Raw genomic sequence first — 25,038 nt, 5'->3', positions numbered from 1 at the left:
TTTGCCCAAAAGATGTTATTGATGTTTGATAGGGCTTCAACTAACGATTGTTTTCTTTGTTGATTAATCTGTTGATTATTTTCTCGATTAATCGATTAGTCGTTTGGTCCATAAAATGTCAGAAAATGGGTCGATCAGTCTTTCCCAAAGCCCAAGATGACGCGAATGTCTTGTTTTGTCCACAAGGAGTAAAGAAACCAGAAAATATTCACATTTAAGAAGCTGGAATCAGACATCTTTTTTTTCTCTTACTTAAAACATTACCCAAACCAATTAATTGATTACCAAAATAGTTGCCGATTAATTTAATAGTTGACAACTAATCGATTAATCGTTGGATGAAAGTTGAATGCTGTACTTTATGTTAATATGTCTTACAGTTAGTGCCTTTTTTCCCCATATTCACCTTGTTAATTCGTAGCATCTAATTTTTTTATGGCTGATAATTTCGGACTGAATTTAGTTTTGTTTTTAATTTTCAGCCTTTCCAGAGACCTGAACACACACATTTTGTTTTAATCTCTACTGTACTTTTAGTGTGTGTGTGACTCGTTGCTAACTGATCAGCTTTGTTCTAAACACTGTATTATTGGAGTTATCATTAATGTCCCAGATATCATCTTAATCTTGTTGCTAAAAGTAATAGGTTCCTATAGTGGTATATTCTGCTGTGCTGTCAGAATTCATGTTGGATTACTCCCGACATCAACAGCGTGCCTTTGCTGAGTCTGGATGCTCTGCTTTGATCACTCAGCCTGAAGCCGTTTAACAAGGTCAGTTTGATGATCTTACACCTGTCTTTACAGATAATAATGACTAACAAAGGATAACTTGTGTGTGTTATCTTGACTTTCATCAGTTTTGAGTCCAGTCTGTCTGCTGCTGCTGCTGCTGGTGTCTGCAGTGAGGAGGAGGAGGAGTCGCAAGACACCACAGGATGGCAGTGTTGCATGTCAGGTGAGAGGCAGGGTAGTAAGCACTGGGTGTGTCTGCAAAAGCCACCTCCTTGCTGCTCTGCAGCCACTCTGGGGGAAAGAGGATATTTGAATTTTGAATGTAGTTTCATGTGCCAGAACAACCGGGGGAAAAACACAGTAAATAACGGCTGTAAATGAACCTTTATGTTTTTTCATTCAGGGCAGCTTTTGACTGCACACTGAGATGTTTACACCAGATTTTTTTTACAGAGAACATTCATTTTCCCCTCAAATTAATCTCCTGGCCTTGTTTACCACCCCCATATTCTCATAAGGGACTACTTTGAATAGAATCTCTATTGTGTATATATACAGGCTTTTACTTCATATCACTTGTGCCCTCATGACTAGATGGTAAAAGCAGTTACAATGTAATTCATAATGCCATTTATATACTTACTTAACACTCACATAATGTCATTTATAACATGCTGTCTTCCCAAAGTGTCACTATTGTTTTATGTTGCATATCCACCAATGTGCCTCTGCAAAATCACCTCTCACTGGTGTGGGCTTTTGTCTGCTACACCTTGGTGCACAGCTGCTGTAATTACATGACTAAATTGGTTTTCTGAGGTGTAAATATATATATATATATATATATATATATATATATATATATATATATATATATATAAATAGAGGAGACGATGTGATTTGGCTGTTTAGTAGATTACATTTTAATTTATGATAGGCATAAAACTCCCTGCGTCCTCTTCACCAAGCGCATTACGCACGCGTAAAATGCGCGCAATAAGTTTGACCAACACGTTTTTTTTTAGTAGAAGATGACAAAGGTTTTATTGAATTGCAGTATAAACAGTCTTTTAAAAGCGACTGAACACAGTGGGATGTTGGTATAGTAATGAGTCGTCTGAACAGGAGGGGAATATACAGAATGGAGCTTTGAATGACAACTCCAGAGCCTCTTTTAGGGGAAACCTTGCTGACGTCCACTGCACATTGTAAAGGCTCAACAATGCTCATCATCACTGTCACATGTGTATTTTCAGTATGACCCACGTGCATTAACAATAACTATTCATAAAGTTCAACTTGTATGTCAATTTGTTTTCTTTTCCTCCAAGCAAGTCTAAGCCTTTTTGTGGATCCAAAGGCTGTATGTACATTTTTATTTTATTTGTTCCATTTTCAGCAATTTCAGCAACTTTGTGTTATCCAAAGGATGGGACAGAAATGAACAGTATTATTAACCCCCAAATAAAATTAATTCTACAGCAATCTAGTGCAAATTGAGAGAAAAACTGTGTAAAAACAGCATAAGTTTTGGATGAGACCTTACAAAAATAATACATATACGAAAACATTTCATATTTACAGTCACTCTCTTATAATGTTGTCCTTTACTTCTTTTTTCCTGCTTTGCTCGTCTTTTTGGCCGCCTTTGCCTTGGGTTTAAGTGCCTTCTTTGCTGGTTTTGGCTTGCTCGCTTTCTTCGCCGGTGTCTTTTTCACCGGTGGCTTTTTCGGTTTCACCGGAGACGCTTTTTTCACCACCCTTTTCGCTTTCTTCACCGGCGTCACCTTCTTGGGCTTCTCCGGCGTCTTGATCACCTTCTTGGGCTTAGCTGCCTTCTTGGCTTTGGGTTTCACCGCCTTCCTCGGTTTGGCAGCAGGTGCCGGCGCTTTGGTGCTGACGGACTTCTTGGAGTCATCCGCGATGAGCTTGAAGGATCCGGATGCGCCCATGCCTCTGGTGTGCCGCAGGATCCCGTTCCCCACCAACCTCCTCAGGGCCAGTTTAATCTGCACGTCTGCGTTGTTGCCCACCTTGTAGTTCTTCTTCACGTACTTCAGTATGGCCTGTCTGGACGCACCACCGCGAGTGCCGTCGTTAACAATAGCTGCTTTAATCATCTCGGAGTATTTAGGATGAGCTGCAGGCTTCTTGGGCTTTGCTGCCTTTTTGGCTTTGGCTGGAGTTGTGGACGTCTCTGCCATGGTGACTTTGGAGTTGAAAAAAGTCCACACTGGGGGTGTTATATTTCAGAAAAAAAGCGAAATATATTCACAAGATATATAAAGCTTTCTCCTCCTGAAAGTCCAAGCTGTTAGACAGTGAAAAGAAGATGATAAATGTCCTCTGAAAGTGACGCGTCAGTCCGCCGGATCTCCCTTTAAGTGTCTTATTCCACAGGCGCCTCGGTGAGCCTCTATGAAGCCTATCTGCGGACGTGATTGAGAACACCAACTGCCAGCAGCTGATCTAGCGGACTCCATGGAACTGGCGCCGTCTCGTTTGTGTTTCTTCATCCTCCAACTCTTGACAAATATCAAAGCTGAGGAGGAGTACTGATCCACTAAACACAATGAGCACGTAGCAGAGACATTGGGCTTCACGGGGACACACTTTTTACGCGTTCACGTCCGCAGCGAGCAACTTTTATTCCGGGAAAACCCGCTGGAAGTAACGCGGGATGTGAACAATTTTGCACAATTCGCGTTAAATTGACCCAAACAGAGGGCACTTCGGGTGAATGCATCCAATGCATGTGGAAATTGCATCTATGCTCGAAGGGATGCACGCAGTTTTGTCGGATTGCGTTTGCGTTTTTGCTTTTAATACATGGATACATTTTCCCAACTAACACAGTCCGGCCATTGACTTTGAATGACGTGGTCGAGATTATTTGCTGTTAAACCTCCTATAAATGAAATGTCACAACATGTAAGTGACAGGTGAGCCTCGGGGTGATGATATGGGTACACATGGGTGGGCATAGTGCAGAAAGGTTTGCTGGATTTGCTGTTTTTTTGCACAGATTGGCTTATAAGTGTCACTATGGGCAGTCGCCACTCAGAGCTCCATTGTCAGGAAAGTTGCCAACACCTTCCAAAAAGATCAGGGACTCCTGATACCGGATCATCAAATTGATCACCGTTTTTCATATTTTGTGGCTGCAGGTGTGACCAGATGTGAGTCCAGCTGCAAAAAAAAAAAGGGGGGTGCTGCAGCCGAAAGCAAAGTCCTTCAATATCTATGGTCGCAGTGATGTCTTTTCTTTTGTTCAGGAAACTGGCGCATCACACCACACAGGCAATAACAGCTCTGACATTTGGGCTTTTTTTCATTTTTTAATGAGGTTTATGAGGTTCTAAACAACAAAAACCTCCAAAACTTTTATTCTAATTCTCCTGTTTTATTTCTTATTTTTAATACCAGGTCTGATGTCTCTCTCTCTCTGCAACGCCATTTTGATTCCTAAAGTCACAGCCACTGGAGTAGTAGTAGTGCTTTTCAACCCAGACTTTTGTGCCATGACTATCTGAGTTATTGGACATTATTTTATTTTATTTTTTTATTTTTTGTATTATAACCATTTTTGTCCTCATCCATACTCAATGATGCAAGGCTGTGTTTTTTCCCAGAGAGACAGTGTATAGGGACTGCCCATTTAAAGCAATGAAGTGTTGTTCAAATAACATTATGCACAACTATACCTTTTATAATTTGGCATTATGTTATATGTATTATTGTAGGCAATAGATGGTGAAAATGAAGTTACATTTAGTGGTCCTGAGTTATTGGACACTATTTTTTTTTTTTTTTTTTTATAATAACCATTTTTGTCCTCATCCATACTCAATGATGCAAAACAACACCAGGCTGTTTTTTTTCCAGAGAGACAGTGTATAGGGACTGCCCATTTAAAGCAGTGAAGTGTTGTTCAAATAACATTATTCACAACTATACCTTTATAATTGGGCATGATGTTTAAATGTATTATTGTGTATTATTGTAGGCAATAGATGGTGAAAATGAAGTTATTGGACACTATTTTTTTTTTTATAATAACCGTTTTTGTCCTCATCCACATCACACTCAATGATGCAAAACAACACCAGGCTGTTTTTCAGACAGACTGTCCATTTAAAGCGATGAAGTGTCCACTGTTGTTCAAATAACATTATGCACAACTATACCTTTTATAATTGGGCATGATGTTATATGTATTATTTTGTATTATTGTAGGCAATAGATGGTGAAAATGAAGTTATTGGACACTATTTTTTTTTTTTGTATAATAACCATTTTTGTCCTCATCCATACTCAATGATGCAAAACAACACCAGGCTGTTTTTTCAGAGAAACCCATTTTAAAGCAATGAGGTGTCCACTGTTGTTAAAAATAACATCATGCACAACTATACCTTTTTTGTAATTAGGCATTATATGTATATGTTGTATTATTGTAGGCAATAAATAGTGAAAATTAAGTTATATTTAGTGAGGAAAACTACATCTGCCCCTCCTATCTCCACCTGTGTCCTCACAGTGAGTTGACTAGTGTTTCGTTTTTTTGGTGCGTAAAGGGGAGGGAGTGTGAGTTAGTGCGTGAAGGAGTGAAAACAAGGAGAGAGAGAGGGAGGGAGTGAATGGGTGATTTTTTTTTTTTTTTTTTCATGTGGCAGAAGAGGGAGGGAGGGAGGGATATGAAAGGGTGAGTTGTACATAGCACAAGTGCATAAGAGAGGAATGGGAGGAGTAGATGAAGGGTGAAGGAATGAACGAGTGAATACAGCGACTATAAGGTGACTGAGTGAATAAAAAACATGTGTGTGGCGCAATTTGAATGTGAAGAAAGGGAGGAGCGTCATTAGGCCACGCAGTGCTTCTATGCTTTTATACTAGCTATAAATACACTCTTATGGTAACATGAATATAACGTGTCTATTGTTTGCGGCCATGTGGTGCAGAAATATAGCTTTGTTTTGGTCATTTTTTTTAGGGGGTGTATAATTGAGGGGTTATGGGTGCGTTGTTTTTTGTCACCGATATAGTCCGGAGCGTTATTGTCTTCTTGTGCCCCGTTTAGGAAGCGTTGCTGAAAAAAAAGCAGCAGCCAAAAACACACTAGACCACTCCCTTTACCCGCCGACAGAGGGAGGGGATGCTCTCCAAACTGACTGGCTCACAATGCACTATTTACAAGTAATTATCATGAATATAATGGGATGTTATAATGATCAGTGCATTTTTTTTTTTTTTTTATTAGGCCGTTTTTGCAGTGCACTCTCTGTTTCATAGGCGACTGATAATTGGGACATAATTGATAGATATTGTTCCCTGCCAGAATATAAACATACCCATGCTGTGTTATTTATTTTTTATTTTTTTGTGCCTTTTGTGGTGTGGACAGAGCTCAGAGGATTAGTTGATTCATTCATTAGTCCTTTGACTGAAATGATTCACTCATTCACTCCATACTTTTGGATTTGTATAATAATAATAATAATAATTTTATTTGTAGAGCACTTCTCAATCCCAAAAGCACAAAGTGCTTTCCAAGGAGATTCACATCATAGACAGCAGAATACAATGAAACATAGATAATTAAATAAAAACAATAGAATGGGAAAATAAAGAAACAAACATATACATATTCATACAATTACATATGCACATACATACACATCAGCACACAAGAATACAAAAGACTAAAATCCTCCTAAAACCTGCAATTATTTTGTTATCCTTTGCATGGGACAGTTGGACTTGCTTCTACTCATTTTCAACCATTTCCATACTTCAGTAAAATAGAAAAAAAACAAAATAAATGAATGAGGAAGAGTCAGACAATAGAGCAGGTTTTTAAATGTGTTTTATATTTGTTTCCAATATTCATCAAATGAGGAAAAAAATTACAATTATTGTGTTATCATTTTTATTTAACCTTTATTTAACCAGGTGGTACTCCATTGAGATTAAGAATCTCTTTAGCAAGAGAGACCTGGCTAAGACAGCAGCATTTAAACATACATTAAAGTTTCAGACGCCACAACAAAAAACAAATGCAAAATAAATACATAGCATAGTATCATACAAAACACATTAAAATCAAGTGTTCGAAGCCAACGTTAAAGGGAAAATATTCAGAAACACAGACAGTGTTCAGTACACGGACAGTACATCATTACCAAATCGTGCCAAGTATTGTACTTTTTATTTTTCATTTTTTTGGTAAAAAAGTGACCCAATGTCCACTACAAAGGACGTTAAAAACAAAAATAGATATACAACATTATTGAGAAAAACCCTATGTGATATGTTTCTTACATCCCTACTAAATTATGTAAAAGAAAATATAAAATATACTGCATATTAAAAGCTTTTTTCTTGCGGGTCTCAGGAGGCTATACAGCCATTCACATCTGCTTCCAACACACAGAGATCTAGCTTCCCAATTGTTTCTTTGGTCATGTCAGTGTCTGAGTTTCAAATATATCCAGCTTACATAACGCTTCACCCAGTGCTGGTTTATTTGTGAGAAGTTGGAGAGAGTCGAGTGGGAGGTATATTACACATGTATTTACAGCTACGCCGTTACACCTCCTAAATTTATCTGATGCCATTTTTGTAATTTTAGCTGCCTCTCAAGTCCTGTCCTGCCTCTGGCCCAAAGCATTCTGGGTAACATCACCCACCATTTCGCCACTGAAGGCCTCAGTGTGTGTGGGTCCATATCTGGGCTGTGGATCAGTTGTCGAAAAAAGGTCCAAAACTATCCAACACATGATCACATTGTGCTCTGTTAAAAGCATTCTTTCTTTGATTGGAAGACTGTCTCCGATCGTTTACTCTGGCTTTGAACGTCAGATAAGGTGAAATTAAATCAGATCATTTTCTATTTACTCAGGTGGCGAGAAAAGAAGGTCTGGAGAGAGACGGGTTTTTAGAGTAGATCATTTCTCATTTTTCTGCTATGAGTCCTCAGGGTTTCTTTACACTTTTAAAATCGCATCTCACAAACAGTTTTACTGATTATTTACACTTTTTTTGTGCATATTTCGCTTTGTGAACTAGAGACTATCCTGCACCCTAAAATGAAACAAAATGCATTAGTCAAAAGAGTTCAACATTAATGTGAATTAGTAACATGCAGATTAAATACACTAGGTAATACAGTAGTAATAATAATAATACATTTTATTTATATAGCGCTTTTCATGAAACTCAAAAACACTTTACACAGTTAAAATGATCATAAAGAAGAACATCATAATATAAAAACACAACATTAATTACACATTAAAAGCAGTTCTGAAAAGGTGAGTTTTGATTGAATATGGACAGGTTGGTGCAGTCTATGATGTGTTTTGGGAGGGAGGGGGCAGCTATGGCGAATGCGATGTCGCCCCAGGTAAAGTACCAATCCTCCAGTGTGTTTGCTCATCATTTATATAGTATAGAGTTTATAGCTCTTAGATGAACTGAGTATACTGTATATCCAAAACAAGTATCACTCAATCACTCAATAGAACAACTACAATTGCACAAAAATTTTAGTATTGAGTATTGTTTTTATTTTTCAAGGATATAGATTTGTCACACCCTTTTGGTGTATTTGCTGTGTAATTTTTCTTACGTGCTGTAGACTTGGCCAGCCACTGCACTGTTTAAAATGCAGGTTTTACTAATAGATGGCATTCAATAATTTAAAAAACAAATTGATGTACCCTCCAGTGTGCTGTTTCTCTCTTGCAAAATTAGACAAATTGAACCCATTGCCGTGTAATGTCAAGAGAGTAATGTTTTCTTTGTTTTTAATCTACACGCTAAAAAATATGAGGAGGGAAAAATCCCACTGATTCATTGTGAAATAATGTAACATCAAAGAACGTTGTTTAAAAATTCAGATGGAGTCAACTTTAGCTATTAATCACAGTTACATTCTTAAAACTAGATGTTTTTTTTTATTATTGTTTTTAGCAACTTCTCCAACATTATTTCCATAGAGTACACCAATCATCAACATACAGTATGATTGGATAGACAGGAAGGCAATCCAGGCACTCCAAAATACTAAAACAAGTGGCAATGAGGAAGGAAATATATTAAAAAGCCTTTATTGTAGTGGCTAAATCATTAAAAAGCCAACCTTTTTTTACCACTGTAGTTCTTCGTCAGGGCTTAAAACAAACAGACAAAGCAGATGTTGCCTCACCTATATGGTATCAACAACCAATGGGAGGCAATCATGTCATATCATGTTGATGCATGCCATCATCTGCATGTGACAGGGTGTAACTCTGGTTCCACTCTAGCAGTGTGAGTGTGAGAACAAACAGAAAAAAATACAGAAAAATGTAGGTAGTCTATAGTAGCATATCAGCACAAGAAAATGCCGAAAAGAATATAGGAAAAGGATTCGTTTGACCAGTTGCATCTTCCCCTACTTGCATATATCTTCAGTATACCCCTGTGTGCAGTTTTAAAGTACCAGTTGCGCCCAAGTTTAGTTCAGCTGTCCCATTACGCCACCACAGATCAAACCGTTTATGTCTCGGTGCTTAGACCTGCTCTAAACTAACAGCATGCCATGTTGAGAAAACAGAAAGTGAGAACAAGGCATCGACACACTGGCGGTTTTAATACACTTGTCCTCGGGCCAGCTGGGGTGTGAGTGTACTCCGTAGAGGTAGTGTTTGCATGTGCCCGTGTTACGACAGTTGTGACAACACTTGGGATGTGTGAGCAGGTGTTTGTGGCCAAGTGCTGTGCTGACTGCTGCACAAACTGAGCCAATAGAGGCCCGTCAGTTTGGCCCACACCAAGGCGCTCTTTGTGAATGTCTTACCACCCCCCCCCCACCCCACCCCCCCATCTCATTATGTAGAGAGCAGGTAACTATTTCCACAATGTCAGCTGTCTAACCATCTCTCACATGACAGGCTCGTCATTGGACGCAGTCTTTCAGAGCACCTGTGGGCTGTCAGTCAAACCTGTATTGTGTCATTGTCTCTCGTGCTACACGATGACACAGCATTTTGTGGAACAATTAAAAGGGTGTTTTTAAACAGGGGCGCTCCATTCAAAGATAATCAGTCATTATTACGTTATATGACTTACGTTAGTTATTACGTTCACGTTAGTGATAAAAACTAGTTGCTGCTTTCTTTCCAGGTTGTTACACATGTGACATGTTGACCACAAGCTATCACATCTGATTTGACAGTGGTACATTACAAGAATGCCACATTTAGCCCTAATCCTGACTTTAACCCTTGCCCCTTTAATACTTGGAGACTTAGAGTAGAGTACATGAGTAACACAAGCTGCTGCAACAGGCTGCCACTAAACCAGAGACATCTATTATGAGTAGAATTCAGTATAATTGTGATATTTCTTTTAAAAAAACAACAACTATAAACTATATTTAGTCATTTGGACACAATGAGAAATAACCATTTCATGAGCAGGCTTTTTTTTTCTTTTACTTTGTGTTTTGTGATTATCTAAAAAAACAAAACTGTACACTAAAAACACAAAACAATGATTGAAATAGTTTTAGCTCTCTTTATACTTATTTAGTTATTTTTATTCAGTGTGACATAATACAAACAGGTGACTAATTATACAGACAAAGGTGTAACACGAAATATACAGACATTAGCATAAGACGTATGAAACAGATATTATGGTTTTGAATATGGTACAGATTTTTGATTGTATTTGTTAGTGGGAGTATTTTAAGTGTTTGTGTGCATGTATGAAAGTGTGTTGTGTAAGTGTGTCATATATTCATATGTGAATAGCTGTGACCAGAGGTATGTTCAAATATGTCAGAGGAGAAGGAGGAGAGAGAAATAAATAAATAAATGGTAATTGTAATAATTTTGATAAGTTCAATAACTACATAAATAATAATAATAATTATTATTATAAAAATAATAATAATAGTAAGGAAAGATCAAAGTAAGTAGTGCAAACAAATAATTAATGATAATAATGTAAAAATAGATAAGTAAATGAGTCAATTACTATTAAAGGGTTTGGTGAAGACGGGAAGGAGGCGACTGCAGAGGGTTAATGGAGTCCACCCTTTTTCTTTTTTTCCTCTCCTTTCCTTCTTTCCTCTCTTTATACTTTAATGCACAACAGTTGCCAAATTAATTAAAGTAGGCAGAAGTATTTTTTCTCCAAGTCCCCTTATACTGTATACTGGTGATTTGTGATCGTAGCTGCTTTTACCAACAGAGGGCAGCAGCAGCTTAAATACAAGTAATCAATTGTGTTATTTGCAATCCATATAACCTTAGATTTGGCTTAAATGTAGTCAGCGCCGCTACACATACTGAGGATATATAATTGTGTCGAACAGTTGTGTTAGATAGTGATAAAAGTGGAAACCGTACAGTAAATGTAGGCAGTAAAGACAGTTGTGTTATCGATATACGGCGCATCCTAAACGTGGTTTTAGTGAAAGTACAGGAGTGATGAGCTCTGATTATTTCCGGTTAACTCTGATGGGACATCGTAACTGGTTTGTCAGCACTGCTTGGATACTCTGGTTTGTTTATGTGGATGTCGGCCAACAGGGCTGCCCTCGTTTTTAGGATGCAACTGCACGTTCCGACAGCAGAGGTCTCTCCAGACTCAGACTCCAGAGACTGCTCAGAAAGCCTGTGCTCAGCTCGAACTACAAGTGGCTCTATGACACTATAATGTCAGAAATAACAATTTATGTCATGGAGGCAGACCTGTCCCAGAATGAGATGTTAATATTGCAGAGATGGGACGGAAAAAAGTGTCTCCCTTATGAATTAAAATCATGACAGTTTTACAGGAATGTCGATACGCCTCTCATTCTTTACACTTTCTCCTCTTAATTCCAACCTCCTTCCTCTAACTCGCTGCTTCCCCTTCCTCGCTTCTTCCGTTTTATGTCCCCAAGAGATCTTCTAAGTGGAGCAGTTTGGACTAAAACTGTGTCATTCAGTGACCTGATTCATTTTTCTGCCTTTTTTTTTTTTCATCATGCGGGTGATTCCCTCTATTGCACAATCACTACTGCTTGGTGTTCGGCAGCTCGGGTGTGAAGCACAATCTATTTTCATTCACATGATTAGTTGAGGCTAACAGGTTCCAGAAAACCCCCAGAACAGCTTGTCTGCTTAATTTATAAAAGATTAGGTCAGCTAAGAGAACAATAGAGCAACGCTGTAACGCTGTGATCCTGCACAATGACAACACGCTGAGTGTTAATTGTATTTCACAGACTAGCACCAGTCTTTATGAGCGTTATCATCCCTTGAACTCTTGTGGTCAGGTCTTCTGGTTGAAGTTCAATTCCCTCCTCTGTTGAGCTGTCAGCTCTTCTCTTTTAACGCTGTAAACTTACATTTACTCATTTTCTCTTCCCGCTTAATGTTTTTCAGGGTGGTAGATGGCAGAAGTATTTCCCAGCTTACACTGGACACCCAAACATCCTGAGAAACCTGTGTGGCTGTCTCCCGTCGGTCCGTCTTGACAACCACTTCAAGCTTTCATGAGGTAATTTCTTGTTATTGCTTTCTGTAGCACAATTTATATTCTTCTGGCCCCAGCAGGGAGAATTCAGCCAGCTAGTGAGTAGTTGTTTGCTGAATATAAATTTCATCAAGGTACAGCAAAAGCATTCTTGTAGTATGTCAGTCCAGTGCATCTATGACTAAATGTCTAAGATATTGTTTGATTATTTAAGTATCTCTTGCACCAGATGTTATATGGGCTTATAAGACACTAGACAGCAAAAACAGATGATCACATGACAGACCATACACTTCTACAAATCCAAAATGAGAACATTTCAAGACATCCTCTATGTATGTAGTCTGTCTTGCCCGCGATCCCGACCAACTTTAAGGTCTTTCAAAGGCTGTAGCAGGTTGAGTATTAGAGCTAGAGTGACGGTACTGATATCATAAAACTAGACAACCTAAGGAATGCACTGGTACCATGTCATGCTAGCTTGCTGGGAAGGAGGTCAAATAACGCTCCAGTGTTAGGCTAAATTTTGGTGAGGAAAAACTGGCATGGCCATTTTCAAAGGGTTTCCTTGACCTCTGACCTCAAGATGTGACTGAAAATGGGTTCTATTGGTACCCACGAATCTCCCCTTTACAGACATGCCCACTTTATGATAATCACATGCAGTTTTTTGAATGCAGTATAAATGTGTTATTTTCTCCTATCCTAAAATGGTGTATTTTAATATTTCTGCATACTGGGGTCCCTAAACAGTCTTGGAATTACATATATTGGGTATCTTGTGGATCCAATGAGCCCAACTGTATTCATGTGTGATGATGTAAGTCCCCATAGTAGCCATTTCACTGTAGTGAGACCATTTTTAAAAATTTGACCTCACTGTATAAAATAACCTGTGGTGAGCTCTAAGATAATCACAGCCTCATGAAACTTTAAAGTCACAAACTAGAGACCTAGAACATTCAGCGGATGGATGGCTTTCCTAGGGTAAATTGACATTCAGGGGGTTCCTGAGCAGTTTACACAACAGAAGTGCTTCCCATCCAATTGTCGAAAATGCAATTCTTACAGAAATCTCAAAATGTCAAAAGTTTTTGATACCAAATCACAGCATTGCTTTTTCTACGATGTTCCATCGAGGTCTTGGTGTCTTAATGTATTTTTTTTGGAGGGCTTATTGATCAGTTTAATTAATTCTCGATTGGTAAAGAAAAAATGGGTAAATTTAGCACCAAATCTGTGCAATAAATGGTATCAACCCCAAAATTGCTGCAACAACTTATGAGACATAATAGAGCATGGAGATGGCCATCATATACTTTGATCATGATGTTCCAAACCCTTATACACTTGTACCATTAATTAGAATTAATTAATTCATTATTTATTTATTTATTTTTATTATTTATGACTAGAACAACTTGAAACACAGTGCTGAGCTGCATCTCAAATTAATCTTCAGGTTCCAAGCTTTCAGATGATGTAGACAACTTCTATGTGACATCTACTGTTGACCTGCTATCACCCCCTAAAGACCCCCTGTACCTTCCTAAAAAAGACAAAAATGGGTCTAATGTGTGCCTCAGAGGGTTAAAGCTACCCATAAAACTTTTGTCAATGCTGAAATTGACATTGCAATAACAATCAAAATTGAATACACCACAGAGCCTTATTTTGGTTATTATTTGGTTTAAGTTTAAGGAGGACTAAACCGAGATTTAACTAAAGTTTTGGCGAAACAGAAATGTATGATGAACAGCGATTTAATCCTGATGTAAATTAATTTGCAGTCCATCCTTTAGATTGTAAAATTGGAGGAGTTTATTGTGCACAAATCCTTCCAGTTTGCATACAGTATGTGGTGTACATAAGGCGACTGCTCCCTCATGCTTAAACCCTGACACAGCCTGTGTCTAATGAAGTCACGCTGAATTCAGACCTTTAAGGCATGCATTTATAGCTCCTTGCCATCCGTTTCCCTGACAGAAACACAACTATCCGCGCGCAGGCACCAATAAATAAAACACCTGCCTTATGGACCTCGAGGTCATTAAGCTGGTGAGGAAGAGTGCGGAGACTGGCGGTCTAATTAATGCGCCTTTCTGCCTCCCTGAAAGACCTTGTTATTCTCTCCCCGCTCCCACACAAGAGGCCAGACCAGTGTTTTGTCTGCTGCTCTCAGGCCTTATTAAAGAGGAGCAAGCCGCCTGGGTTCGTCCTGCCGTCTGCATCCATCCACCAGGGGAGAAAAGAACATGAAGGGTTTAGTCAGGCTCAAGGGAGGCCATTCAGTTGGGCACGCTTCGGGCAACGGAGGCCGTATTTCACTGGAGGCTTATCTCGCTCTGTCAGTCATCTGGATAATGTCACTTGGTGGCAGTTTAATGGAAACAATGATACTGGATGCTGGCGTGACCCGTGGTGCGGCTGTGAGCCTAGCTGGCATCTTGTGCATATATTTCGGGATGTCGTCTAGTGCCATTTTTTGCTCCATCAAGGCCATTTCATAGTGCTGCATTTCTTTATAACAGAGCCAAAACTGTGTTGTGCTGATGTTATTCATACAGTATGCTGTCATAATTAATTCACCCTCTTGTTCAGTTTTCTAACATATGGAGCAGAGCCTGGGTATTTCTTCTCAAGAAGGTTTTCTGCTTTATTTTCTTACTGCACTGGATTTTTTTTTTTTTTTTTTTTTAGTTCATGGTACTTGTGTCTATCATTGTTTGATGGGAGTCCTTTGAGGTTACCAAGGCAACAGTTGAATCCAGTTTCATTTTGGCTGCTCTTTCAATCTGTCTCGCTTATTGCAGTTTGCAAATCCTGCTGCAGTGACTTCATAATTAGATTTGTCTTATTCACGCTCACAACTACCGAGTATTGGAGACAAATTAATTCCGATCATTGATTAGTTAGTTGAACAAAGAGCCACTTAAGTGCATCCTCACAGAGAAGGGGATCCTGACGACTTAGACGGTCATTATTAAGGTTTTGTTTAAAGAAAAGTGTGTCAGAAGGGTATAGTGGAAGGTGACAAAGGGAAAGTCTGGGAGCTTTGTCATGTTCAAGGTGGCCTTGGCCCAATCCTTTAGGACAAATACAGAGGTTACCCGAAGCTTCATATAGTCAGCAGCTCCAATAAACCACAAGACACATTGCTGTAATGACTAGGTCCAGATATTTTTAAAAATGTTTCTCACATTAAGAAGGATTTATAAGCATTCCCCGCCTGTAAGAAAATGAAAGCGCAAACATCTGGTGCAATCATGGCACTTAAACAGGCAGAGGCAGTGTTTGTCACAGAGCCAGAGGCTGAGTTACACTGTTGGTGGTAAATCTCACAGGGAACAGCGCAGAAAAAAAAAAGACGAGAAACACCCCCCCCCCCTGCTTCAACCGCAACGTGAGCCGAAGTCGTCACCGGGTCGCAACCCTGACGCCCTCTTCGGCTCAAATCAGCTCCAGGGCATTTAAGGATCTTTCATTTTCTTTTATGAGTTAAGATTTACGTCCCCTTCGCCGCTTCATCCTCCCCCTCATCGGCATTGTCCTGAGGAGGAGGGGTCACTGCGGATTTGTGCAGAAAGAAAACACCTTTTTAAAGGGGATTTCAATGAAATCAAGCACAGCCTGCCGCCCACATGAGTTCCTTTTTAATCATTCGTATGTTCCTGACCTTCTTGCTCTGCTCCCTGCAAGCCGGTCTCTTTATTATGCACCAGATTAACATAAAAATGGCCTTTTTTTTTCCTGTAATTACTTCTAATGAAGTATTGTATTGAGGATTGTGGTTATTGTCGCAGTGGTATTCATTTGAGGATCAGTGAGCCATCCAAACTAATTTTATGTTTGTGCATGTGTGTTGGGGGTGGGAGTTCGCTCGATTGTGCAGCAGTGCACACAATGTGCTAATGTGCCAGTGCTTATAATTAGCACAGAGATGTAAAGGGCTGCAGAGCAGTCTATAGTTTTCTTCGGGGGGCCATCAGTGCTATTGATATCACTTCGTTTCATATTGTCTCCCCTGATCATTCATCTCCTTTGTCTTCTGCAAAACCCACAATCATCACACGGTTAGGATTTCACCATATGCCTGTTGTCTGAGTAGCTTTTGTCTTGTTTACAGTGTGTGGGCTTGTGTGTGTATGCCTGTCAGTAACAGACCAGACATGTGTGTGTCTGTGCCAGTAGTAAGCGCAAAGCCGCAGTGGAGCCCATCCCCTGCTCCCTCCCTGAGACGCCTTACTTGTAGTGAGGAGAGGAGCCGCAGCCCATCGCCACTCCTTCCCCTTCTCCAATTGGAAAAGAGAGGCCACCTCCCCTCCCCTGCCTCATTGGTATGCAGGCGGCGCAGTGTGTGTGTGTGTGTGTATGAGGAAAGGGGAAGAGAGAGAGAGAGAGAGAGAGGTAGCAGTCAGTGCAATGGGATAGAGGAGAGCGAGGAGGAGGAGGAGGAGAGTGAATGAGAGCTGCTGGATCTGCCTTCGCCTGCCTGCGTGCCTGCCTGTCGTCTGCTGAAGCTGGGTTTTTTTACCGCCGCGCCACGCTGCACTGGCACAGAGCAGAGTCACGGCCCATTTGCACCGCCGTCCACGCTCTCAGCACCGACACAGCACCGCCTCTTACTCCAGCGACGCCACCAGCAAGGAAAACCCCGGGACAGAGCTCACCAGGCTTTTCTCCATCACCAAGGGGGGGACGCAGCAGCTATACGAAGGGGCCTGACGCTACAATTTAGGCACCAGCTGCTACCTCAACCAAATCCCCCTCCACCTTACCCCATCCTTACCACCACCACCACCACCACCACTCCTCTCTCGCTCCTCCCTATGCCCTTGTCCTCGGCGGCTCCTCTCACCTCCCTGGCCAGTATATGGATAGAAGCTCCCTGTTTCAGCTCATACAAGAGCAGGTAAGCGAGTGAGCAGGCAGCGGCAGAGGTTTCTATGGTTACGAGGCTCCTGGCCACCTCGCCGTCTATCCAGGGATTGAGACGTGGAGGCTGGAGGGGGGAGAGCCTGATGTTAGGATTGATAGCAGGGGCTGTTTGCACGGGCAAAATGAGAGCGTGAGACGAACACGACGGACGCAAGCATCATGGAGCCATGTGGGCCCAGAGAATGTGAGGTCAGATCATGAGCCACAGCAGGGGGGGGGGGGGGCCCCAGCATCATGTCATGGTTTATGGGGAAGGAGGGAGGGAGGAAGGGGTGTGTGTGCAGAGAGAGGGATGCTGTATGAATGGATGTATAGATGGATTGATCGGAGCATTCTCTATTTGAGGAATGACACATACGATAATGATCCATTACAGCTGCTGCATTAGCGTATGCAGCAACCACGCTGTGTGTGTGCATGGATTTGTGTGTCTGTATGCTTTTCCTTGTTTTTTTTTTCTGTGTTTACCACATCCCTGATCTTATCATCTCAGGGTCACAAGAAACCAAAGATTTCAAGATTATTCAGCTTTTTCATTTTCCAAAGGGTCGAGCGACGAGGCAGCTCCTGTGAAGTCCAGGTCACGGTTTTTCTTCTAGAATAGAAGCTGTTATTTGGCTTTAAACTTTTTTTTTTCTTTTTTTTTTTTTTTTTTTTGCAGCCCTGCTGGTGAAAACACACTGTTAGTGGCCAGTGAAAAATGTTTCTCTTGACATGTGGTCTCTTAACCCAAACTGCTGTTTTTACCTTCCAGTCAGATCCATGTTTGAGTTAGGGTTTGGTCTACCATCTCCAAAATTAACAAGCCAATATGGATTTGAAAGCATGTCTATATTTGGCTTGTGCTTCCTGAAGACATGTGTGATTGTGTGTGTATGTCAGGTCTATTTTATGTCTTGCATTTAAAGCATCTTGCATTGTGTCTTTTGATGATGAAATGGGGTTTCGGCTGATTGACGGATAGATTGGGCAATCATTCCGTCCAAGAGGGAGGAATCAATTATCTGCTGCAGGGTTTAGGGGTCGCGAGCGGCCCATCAGCAACACATTGATCAACACACTCAAGAGCCTTAGGGAGAAAGCATGTTTGTGTGTGTCTGTGAGAGAGAGAGAGAGAAAGCATGTGCACAGTTGCATTTTTCTGAATGTGTGTGTGTGTCTAACAAGTAGAGGAAGCCCGTGTGGGTTGAGTGAGAAGATGCTGTGTGGTCACACCGGTGAGTCATGTACGGTATAAGCACTTCAGTGATAACAACTACTTAGCGATACCTCAACAACACATATACTCCTTCATAGACACATTTGAATGCGGTATCAAAGAGGCTGACTCATCTGTGTCAATATCCATTCTCAATGTAGCAGGTCCTTGGGCCGGAGATGAAGCCAATACTTCCACACTGCAAACGGCTGGTGGTTTTATTGATTGCGGGCTTCACTCTGCTTGCGCCAGAATGTTCATATAGACAGTTTGCGAGGCCACAGTTGAGCCGACTGCGGTCCCATTAAGCTCAAGTCTAGACCGTATCACTCACACGCTGGCTGACGACAGGCTTTTTTCACCTTTGGGACTCCACGCGGCGGCCTTTTGATTTGGAAAAGGTCTCTCTAATTAAACTAGAATGAAGCAAAATCTGCCAACAGCTTTTGGACAGTGAACAGGCACGCTTGTTTTTAGCAAAGCCTGCTGCCTGTCTAAACATTGGGCACTTTTTTGCTTATCTTTATCCAGGAAAATGTTTTTGCAGAGCATGCCTCATTTTTTATTTTATTTTTTTTTTTTACAGCTCTGGCCGTCAGATTTAAATAGTCATGTTCACTGGAGGCTCCCCCACAACAAGCACAGTGTCCCACCGGCGTCTAAGCAAAGCCACAACAGCACCTGGAAGTCAAGTGCTTTGCTTGAGGGCATTTGGATTACTCTGTCTCCGCTTAGTTTTTTACAGTCTAGGGTTTTAAACCTGCAACATGACACATTTAGATTCAAGCTACCACTGGCCCAACATTTCCTTTTGGGCTTCCCTGGAGTATCCCTAAATTAGGATGTTTTTTGCCCCAAAAGAAAACTAGCCATGCTTAGTTTATTTGAGCACTGCAGGTGTAAAGGAAGAGGCCATATTGCAGCTGTGCCACACAGAACCACATGAAAAATGCTGCAGGGGGAAGAGAAGGAGAAAAAGCAACAGTGGCGACATGAGTGAGTTTTTTATTAGTCTTTGTCTGCAGGAGGTTGCAATGCTGAGCTCAGGCTATTTCTGGCCTATGCAGTCTCACACATATGCTCCTGATCAGAGCATACACACACACACACACTGTTTCTCTGATAGTCTCTCTATTGCAGCGCCACTGATAAGGCAACTTGATGGTCGGCAGCCACTAAAGTACGCTATCATTAGCCTGTTACTATCTCCCCATGTGTCATTCACTTCTTATCTGGCTTATTTATATCTCTCCCACAAGGACATGGGGGGTTCTGAATATTGTTTTGACATATTTATGTCAAGTAGAGAGAATAAGGCTCTTATATACTGTCCCCCTTTCATCATTCTTTGATGCTAATTTGAATTGAGCTGTATTTGAAAATGCCTCTGGCTGTTTGTACTGCCTTTAAACGCCAGGAAATGTAGTTAGATGATCGTTTGAATCAGGGAAAATCCCCTGTGTGTCTCTCTACTGTAGTCTCCGCTTGAGGAGAGAGGGGTTTGGATCTCACGGCCATCGCATCGCAGTGCCACAGCCGTAAAAAATTTGAGCATGATAATGGTAGCAGCAGGGCAGAACGTGCGTTGCGATAATTACAGAGTCAGTGGCCCAGTTGTTGGTGAACACCAGTGAGTCCTGAGGGCAGCAGAGACAAATCAAAAGGGTTTTATCTGATGCCATGCAAATGTGCTCTGCCCCGTAAATGCCACTGCCCTCTGCAGACACACAGCCCTGTTCGTGCTTGACAGGCTTGCTCACGGAGCCCAAAGTAGTCTGTAGTATTGGCTCTGTGCCACTGGGTTAGTCAGTGGGAACCAGACCAGTGCTGGTGATGCATTCCCGCCTCATGGAAGCTATAATCACCATCTTCCGAATAGTAGATACTCTTCATTCAACAACTACAATCAACCTTTTAAGCTCTTTTTGCAATTGCGATATTAGAGGAAATTATCATTTTGACATCGTTATTCTCATCTTCATTGAAAAACATGATTATGCTGTGAGTTTTGCGGGGACCTGTACCAAACAAAGATGTTAATATGATGTGTAGGCGAGGACATCTCTGCAGCACGACAGTATTTAATTTAAATGGTATTTTGATACACATTTGGCCTTTAACAAATATTGCTCCCCCTGCAATTAGAGAATTGCTGTAGGGCTATATTACGATTTCGATCAAATTTAGATTAATTGTGCAGCCTCAACGTAATTAATACAGACCAAAATACTTTAAATATCTGACTGAATTTAAAGATTTAAAGCTACTTATACTCTTGATTCATTGTTTGTCATGTCATAAAATAGTCTGATCAAAAGAAATTAAATTTTCTATCAGAGAAAACAAAAAAATCTTCACACGTTTACATGCTGTGAAAAACACAACAACTTATCTAATACTGTCTGTCTGAATATACCTATATTCACCCTCTGTTTGAAACGCTCCGTTTTAGCGCCTGTCTCTTTAAGACCCCCTCTGCATGTGACATAGGAATGGGAGCCACATCTGAATGGCTTGTTGAATCACATGTTTTCTGATCCAGGCAGCCCACAAAAAACTGACTGGGTTGTCTTATTTCACAGTTTGTGGGTTGGTAGGAACTCTAGATACCCAAATGTATATGTATGTAATTCATGATATGTCCCCTTTAAGAAGCTGGAACGTGAACTTTTGGCATTTTTCTTCTTGAAAAATTACACAATTAATCGATTATCAAAATTGTTGACAATTAATTTTCTGCTGATTGACTAATCGATCAATCAAGTTTCCGCTCATAGGATTACCTTTACCAGAGGAAACGCAGGAAGAGCCTAATGAAGCAATTAAAATTGTGCCATTCGTGAGATGGCTGATAATTAAAGGTGAATGCATGCTAAACGTAACCATGGGAATCTTTCTCTACTTTCTGCCTCATATGATGTGACCGCAATATTCGCTACAACTCTGCCTGTGCTACACACAGAGGGCCTCGTCATTGGTTGTGTGTCAGTCTTCTGCAGGTATAGAGGCTGATAGAACTGGCCGTGTTTCAGCCCTCTGGCTGTACGTCTATCACGGCTGGGTTTCGCGGTTTGTTCCCAGGCTGGAAGGTTCACACTTGATCCCCTGTGGAACAGACTGACAATTCAGTCGTGGGCTGGGGTCAGTCGGAGTCGCTGCGGTGGAGGTAATAGAGGTCCCGGGGGTTAACACTGAGATCATTCGCCTGCAGTCAGCATTCCACTCCTCTTCGCCCTCCTCCTCCTCCTTGTACTCGTGTATACATTTTCATCCCGTGCCCATCTCCTCCCATCGGCTCTTGAGCCGGCCAAGTTTGGCTGCTCTCTCTGCCTTATCACCTCCACCTTCCATCCATAATCTCCCGCCCCGCCTCCCTTGACATCTAAACCCTGCCTTTCGTCTTATTACCACCTCATTGGTCTCTTCCCATCCGTCTGTATTCTATTTTCCTTCCGCTCTGCACCCTTCCCTCCTTTCATCGTCTCTCTCTTCCCCTTTTGTGTCTTTCCCTTTGCCTCTCGAACGCCAATATGTCGGGGGGGGAAAAAAGAGGGGGGGAATGCAAGAAAGGGAGGACACACAGGCGACTGGTAACCATGGCAACGCATGCAGCTTGTCAAAGTGTCGCCCTCGCCAGTGTTGGATCGCTTCAATAACTGCTTCCCTCTCAGCGTTTTTTCCCTCCTTCTTCCAACCCTTTCTTCTCTCTGTCTCTCCCCCCTTGTTCATGCACGTCACCAGCCTGCCCAAGAAAAAAAAACAGGCTCTTCTTGCCAACATTCATCTCAGTGTACCTCATCTCGCTAATTGATAACCCTAATTGGCTACAAGAACCAATCCTCCACCTCCTTGTATCCTCGGCAGACAGCCTCCCCCGTGTAACGTTCTTCCCGAATAAGGTCAGACTGTGAAGGGAATAGTATCTGTGCGGTATGACAGCTCAGCGTCAACACTCGGTTTACGTAAATGTGCACAACCATATACAGCGTGCCTCTGTGACTGTGCTGCTGTATGTGTAGTGATGTGCTGACATATGGAGGCTGACAGTAATCAGACGTCCCCAGTGTGGCTCTCTGTTCCCCCTGTCAGCCCGGGCTGAGCCAGGAGCACATTAGAATCTGATCTATCTCCCCTCTGTGGCAAGTGGATGCAGAGCACTGGAGTGTGTCACAGCCCTCTTATAGGAAAGAGAAGAAAAGCCAGACTGCTGGGTTAGGCAGAATAACTGACTATGGCGAGGCGTTTTTATTCTCTGTGCGTCCTCGTTTCATTTCTGGCTGTCTCTGTTCTTCTCGTCTCTCGTTTCATACCCCTACTACTGTTCCCTTTAACTTCATCATTTTTCATTTCTTTCATTTCATCAACCGACCAACCACCCACCTCGCTCTTCCATTTACCACCTCTACCCTCTCTGCTGTCTTTTTTGTGCTTTCTCCCCTCCCCCCCCCACATGTCATCCTGGTGCCCGACACATCTCAGATGCCGGGCATATCTGCATCATTTTGCGAGCCTCAAGGGGAGAACGGGGCCGTGTTTTAACAAACGTCCGTGGAACACACAGTTAAGGGGATTAATCTAAAAATAGACCCGGGCCCCGTTTTCTTTCCCATCTTGGTTAATTTTTTTGTTCACGAATTTGCTTTTATGTGCGTTGCGGACTGCCTTGACACAGCTGGCTGTCGGGCTCAGGAGGCTGAGTGTTGAGATTATACGGAGATATGTGAGGGACGATGACTCAAGAGGGAGATTGCCAAGAATTTGTATGGATTTTGCCCTTCAAGTGTCAACAGACTTCAATGGTGCTCTATATGATATCCAGAGCATTAATATAGCATCAAATTATTATTTGCTATGTAAAGATTAGAGCTGTCAAAGTTAACGCGATAATAACGCATTAACGCAAATTTGTTTTTTTAAACGCCATTAATTTCCTTAACGCATTAATGCAATTTGATCTTTCGGAGGTTGTAGCGGGCTCAGTTTTAAAGCTAGAGTGAAGATACTGATATCATATGAAGGAAGAGAAAGCTAAGGAATCCATTAGTACCAACCATCTCATACTAGCTTGTCGAGAAGGAGGTTAAATAACTCTCCAAAGTCCCTTGACCTCTGACCTCAAGATATGTGAATGAAAATGGGTTCTATGGGTACCCACGAGTCTCCCCTTTACAGACATGCCCACTTTATAATAATCACATGCAGTTTGGGGCAAGTCATAGTCAAGTCAGCACACTGACACACTGACAGCTGTTGTTGCCTGTTGGGTTTGAGTTTGCCATGTTATGATTGGAGCATATTTTTTTATGCTAAATGCAGTACCTGTGAGGGTTTCTGGACAATATCTGTCATTGTTTTGTGTTGTTAATTGATTTCCGATAATAAATATGTACATACATTTGCATAAAACAAGCATATTTGCCCACTCCCATGTTTATGAATATTAAGTACTTGACAAATCTCCCTTCAAGGTACATTTTGAACAGATAAAAAATGTATTATGGACAATCATGCATTAAATATTTTAATAGATTGACAGCCCTATATAGAGGAGTAATGTCTACCTGAGCAGAGAATGATGTCGCTCTCTGCTCTGTGTGTGTGTGTGTTGTAATATGAGCTTCTCCTTGCTTTGTTGACATAGCCGGCCCGGCCGCAGCGTGCTTTTAATGCATGTTCGTGCACGTGAGCGTACCCCACTGGCTAGCTCACGGCCGCCACTCTGAACAGCTCTCATACGGCGGTTACAGCTGATAACGCCGTCCAGACCTATGGTGCTGTCGCGTAAGCGTAGCATTCACCCTCCGATTCCCTCCTAGGTTAACACTGATAGCTCTGTCAGCAGTGATGCCTTTGTTTTCACTGTTAGCAACGTTAGCTGTGAGCCGTCACCATGTTGAGAGCCATGCGGAGGCAACAGAAATGCTCCCGATCTCACATTTAGCACCTTTAAACAACGTACATGACGTGAAGACTGTAATCAGTAAATGTCCTAGAGACAACATTGGTTGTGTGTGTACAGAATCTTGTTTATTAGTGGTTAAAAAAAACATTTGTTATGCTGCTGAGTCACGTTGGAGTACAGAAAGTATTGTTAAAGTATCATAACTAACAGAATTGCTTCACTACATCAAGTGGAAATGGAAAAACACTCATTCCGAGTCAAGCATCATAAAACTAACCCATTAGTTCCTGCCTCCACTGTGCTCTCCCAGGTGAATAAATACATACGTTTTCAGGGGAGTGAAAAAAGCAGATTAAATGGAATTAAAGGGATGCTTGTGTTCACCTAAATGACTGTAAAAAAAACAAACTGGAGACAGTGTCGGGGGAAGCAGAGCACGTACAGTAAACATGCTCAGAAGGAGATACACACACTCTCACACCAATGGATTCCCGGATTGATCCTAGCTCCTTAGTTGAGCAGTAGAGCTTTAAGCTTTGAGCCTCCCGCTGTAGGGACTGACACGGCGCAGCGTTGTTTAATGCCGCTCTCCTCATGCAGCCGATGAAACGCCTTTGTCTCACCATGTCAGAGCAGACCAGGTCCAGACTAAGGCGGCCTAGACAGGATTCTTCTCGTGGACTCATGACATGGCCAACGATGATCCAGCACGACTGACTCCACACTGACGCAACATCTGAAAGCTCACTCCT

General features: G+C 41.6%; 2 protein-coding genes across 6 annotated transcripts in view; one reads left to right on the top strand and one right to left on the bottom strand.

Annotated features, from left to right (window-relative positions):
• Window positions 1-203: 203 nt before the first annotated feature.
• The window catches only part of rhbdl1 (rhomboid, veinlet-like 1 (Drosophila)), a 63,545-nt gene continuing 38,710 nt past the window's right edge, over window positions 204-25,038 (top strand). The window contains exons 1-3 of one of the 5 annotated variants that reach the window (XM_037756086.1): window positions 204-773; window positions 860-957; window positions 12,158-12,272. Coding sequence is in view for 2 of the 5 variants with exons in the window: in XM_037756084.1 (XP_037612012.1) it covers window positions 17,122-17,160 (39 nt within the window). In the remaining 3 variants the exon portion in view is untranslated. The other 4 variants (XM_037756088.1, XM_037756084.1, XM_037756089.1 and 1 more) reach the window with 4 other exon arrangements.
• Window positions 1,749-3,133, bottom strand: LOC119480024 (histone H1.0). Its single transcript, XM_037756092.1, has one exon. It carries the CDS (start codon window positions 2,936-2,938, stop codon window positions 2,342-2,344), a length of 597 nt encoding a protein of 198 aa, XP_037612020.1. The 5' UTR covers window positions 2,939-3,133; the 3' UTR covers window positions 1,749-2,341.

Source organism: Sebastes umbrosus, chromosome 20 (assembly GCF_015220745.1).
Source record: "Sebastes umbrosus isolate fSebUmb1 chromosome 20, fSebUmb1.pri, whole genome shotgun sequence".
Lineage (NCBI taxonomy): Eukaryota > Metazoa > Chordata > Actinopteri > Perciformes > Sebastidae > Sebastes > Sebastes umbrosus.
This window is presented reverse-complemented; position numbering and strand designations above follow the sequence as displayed.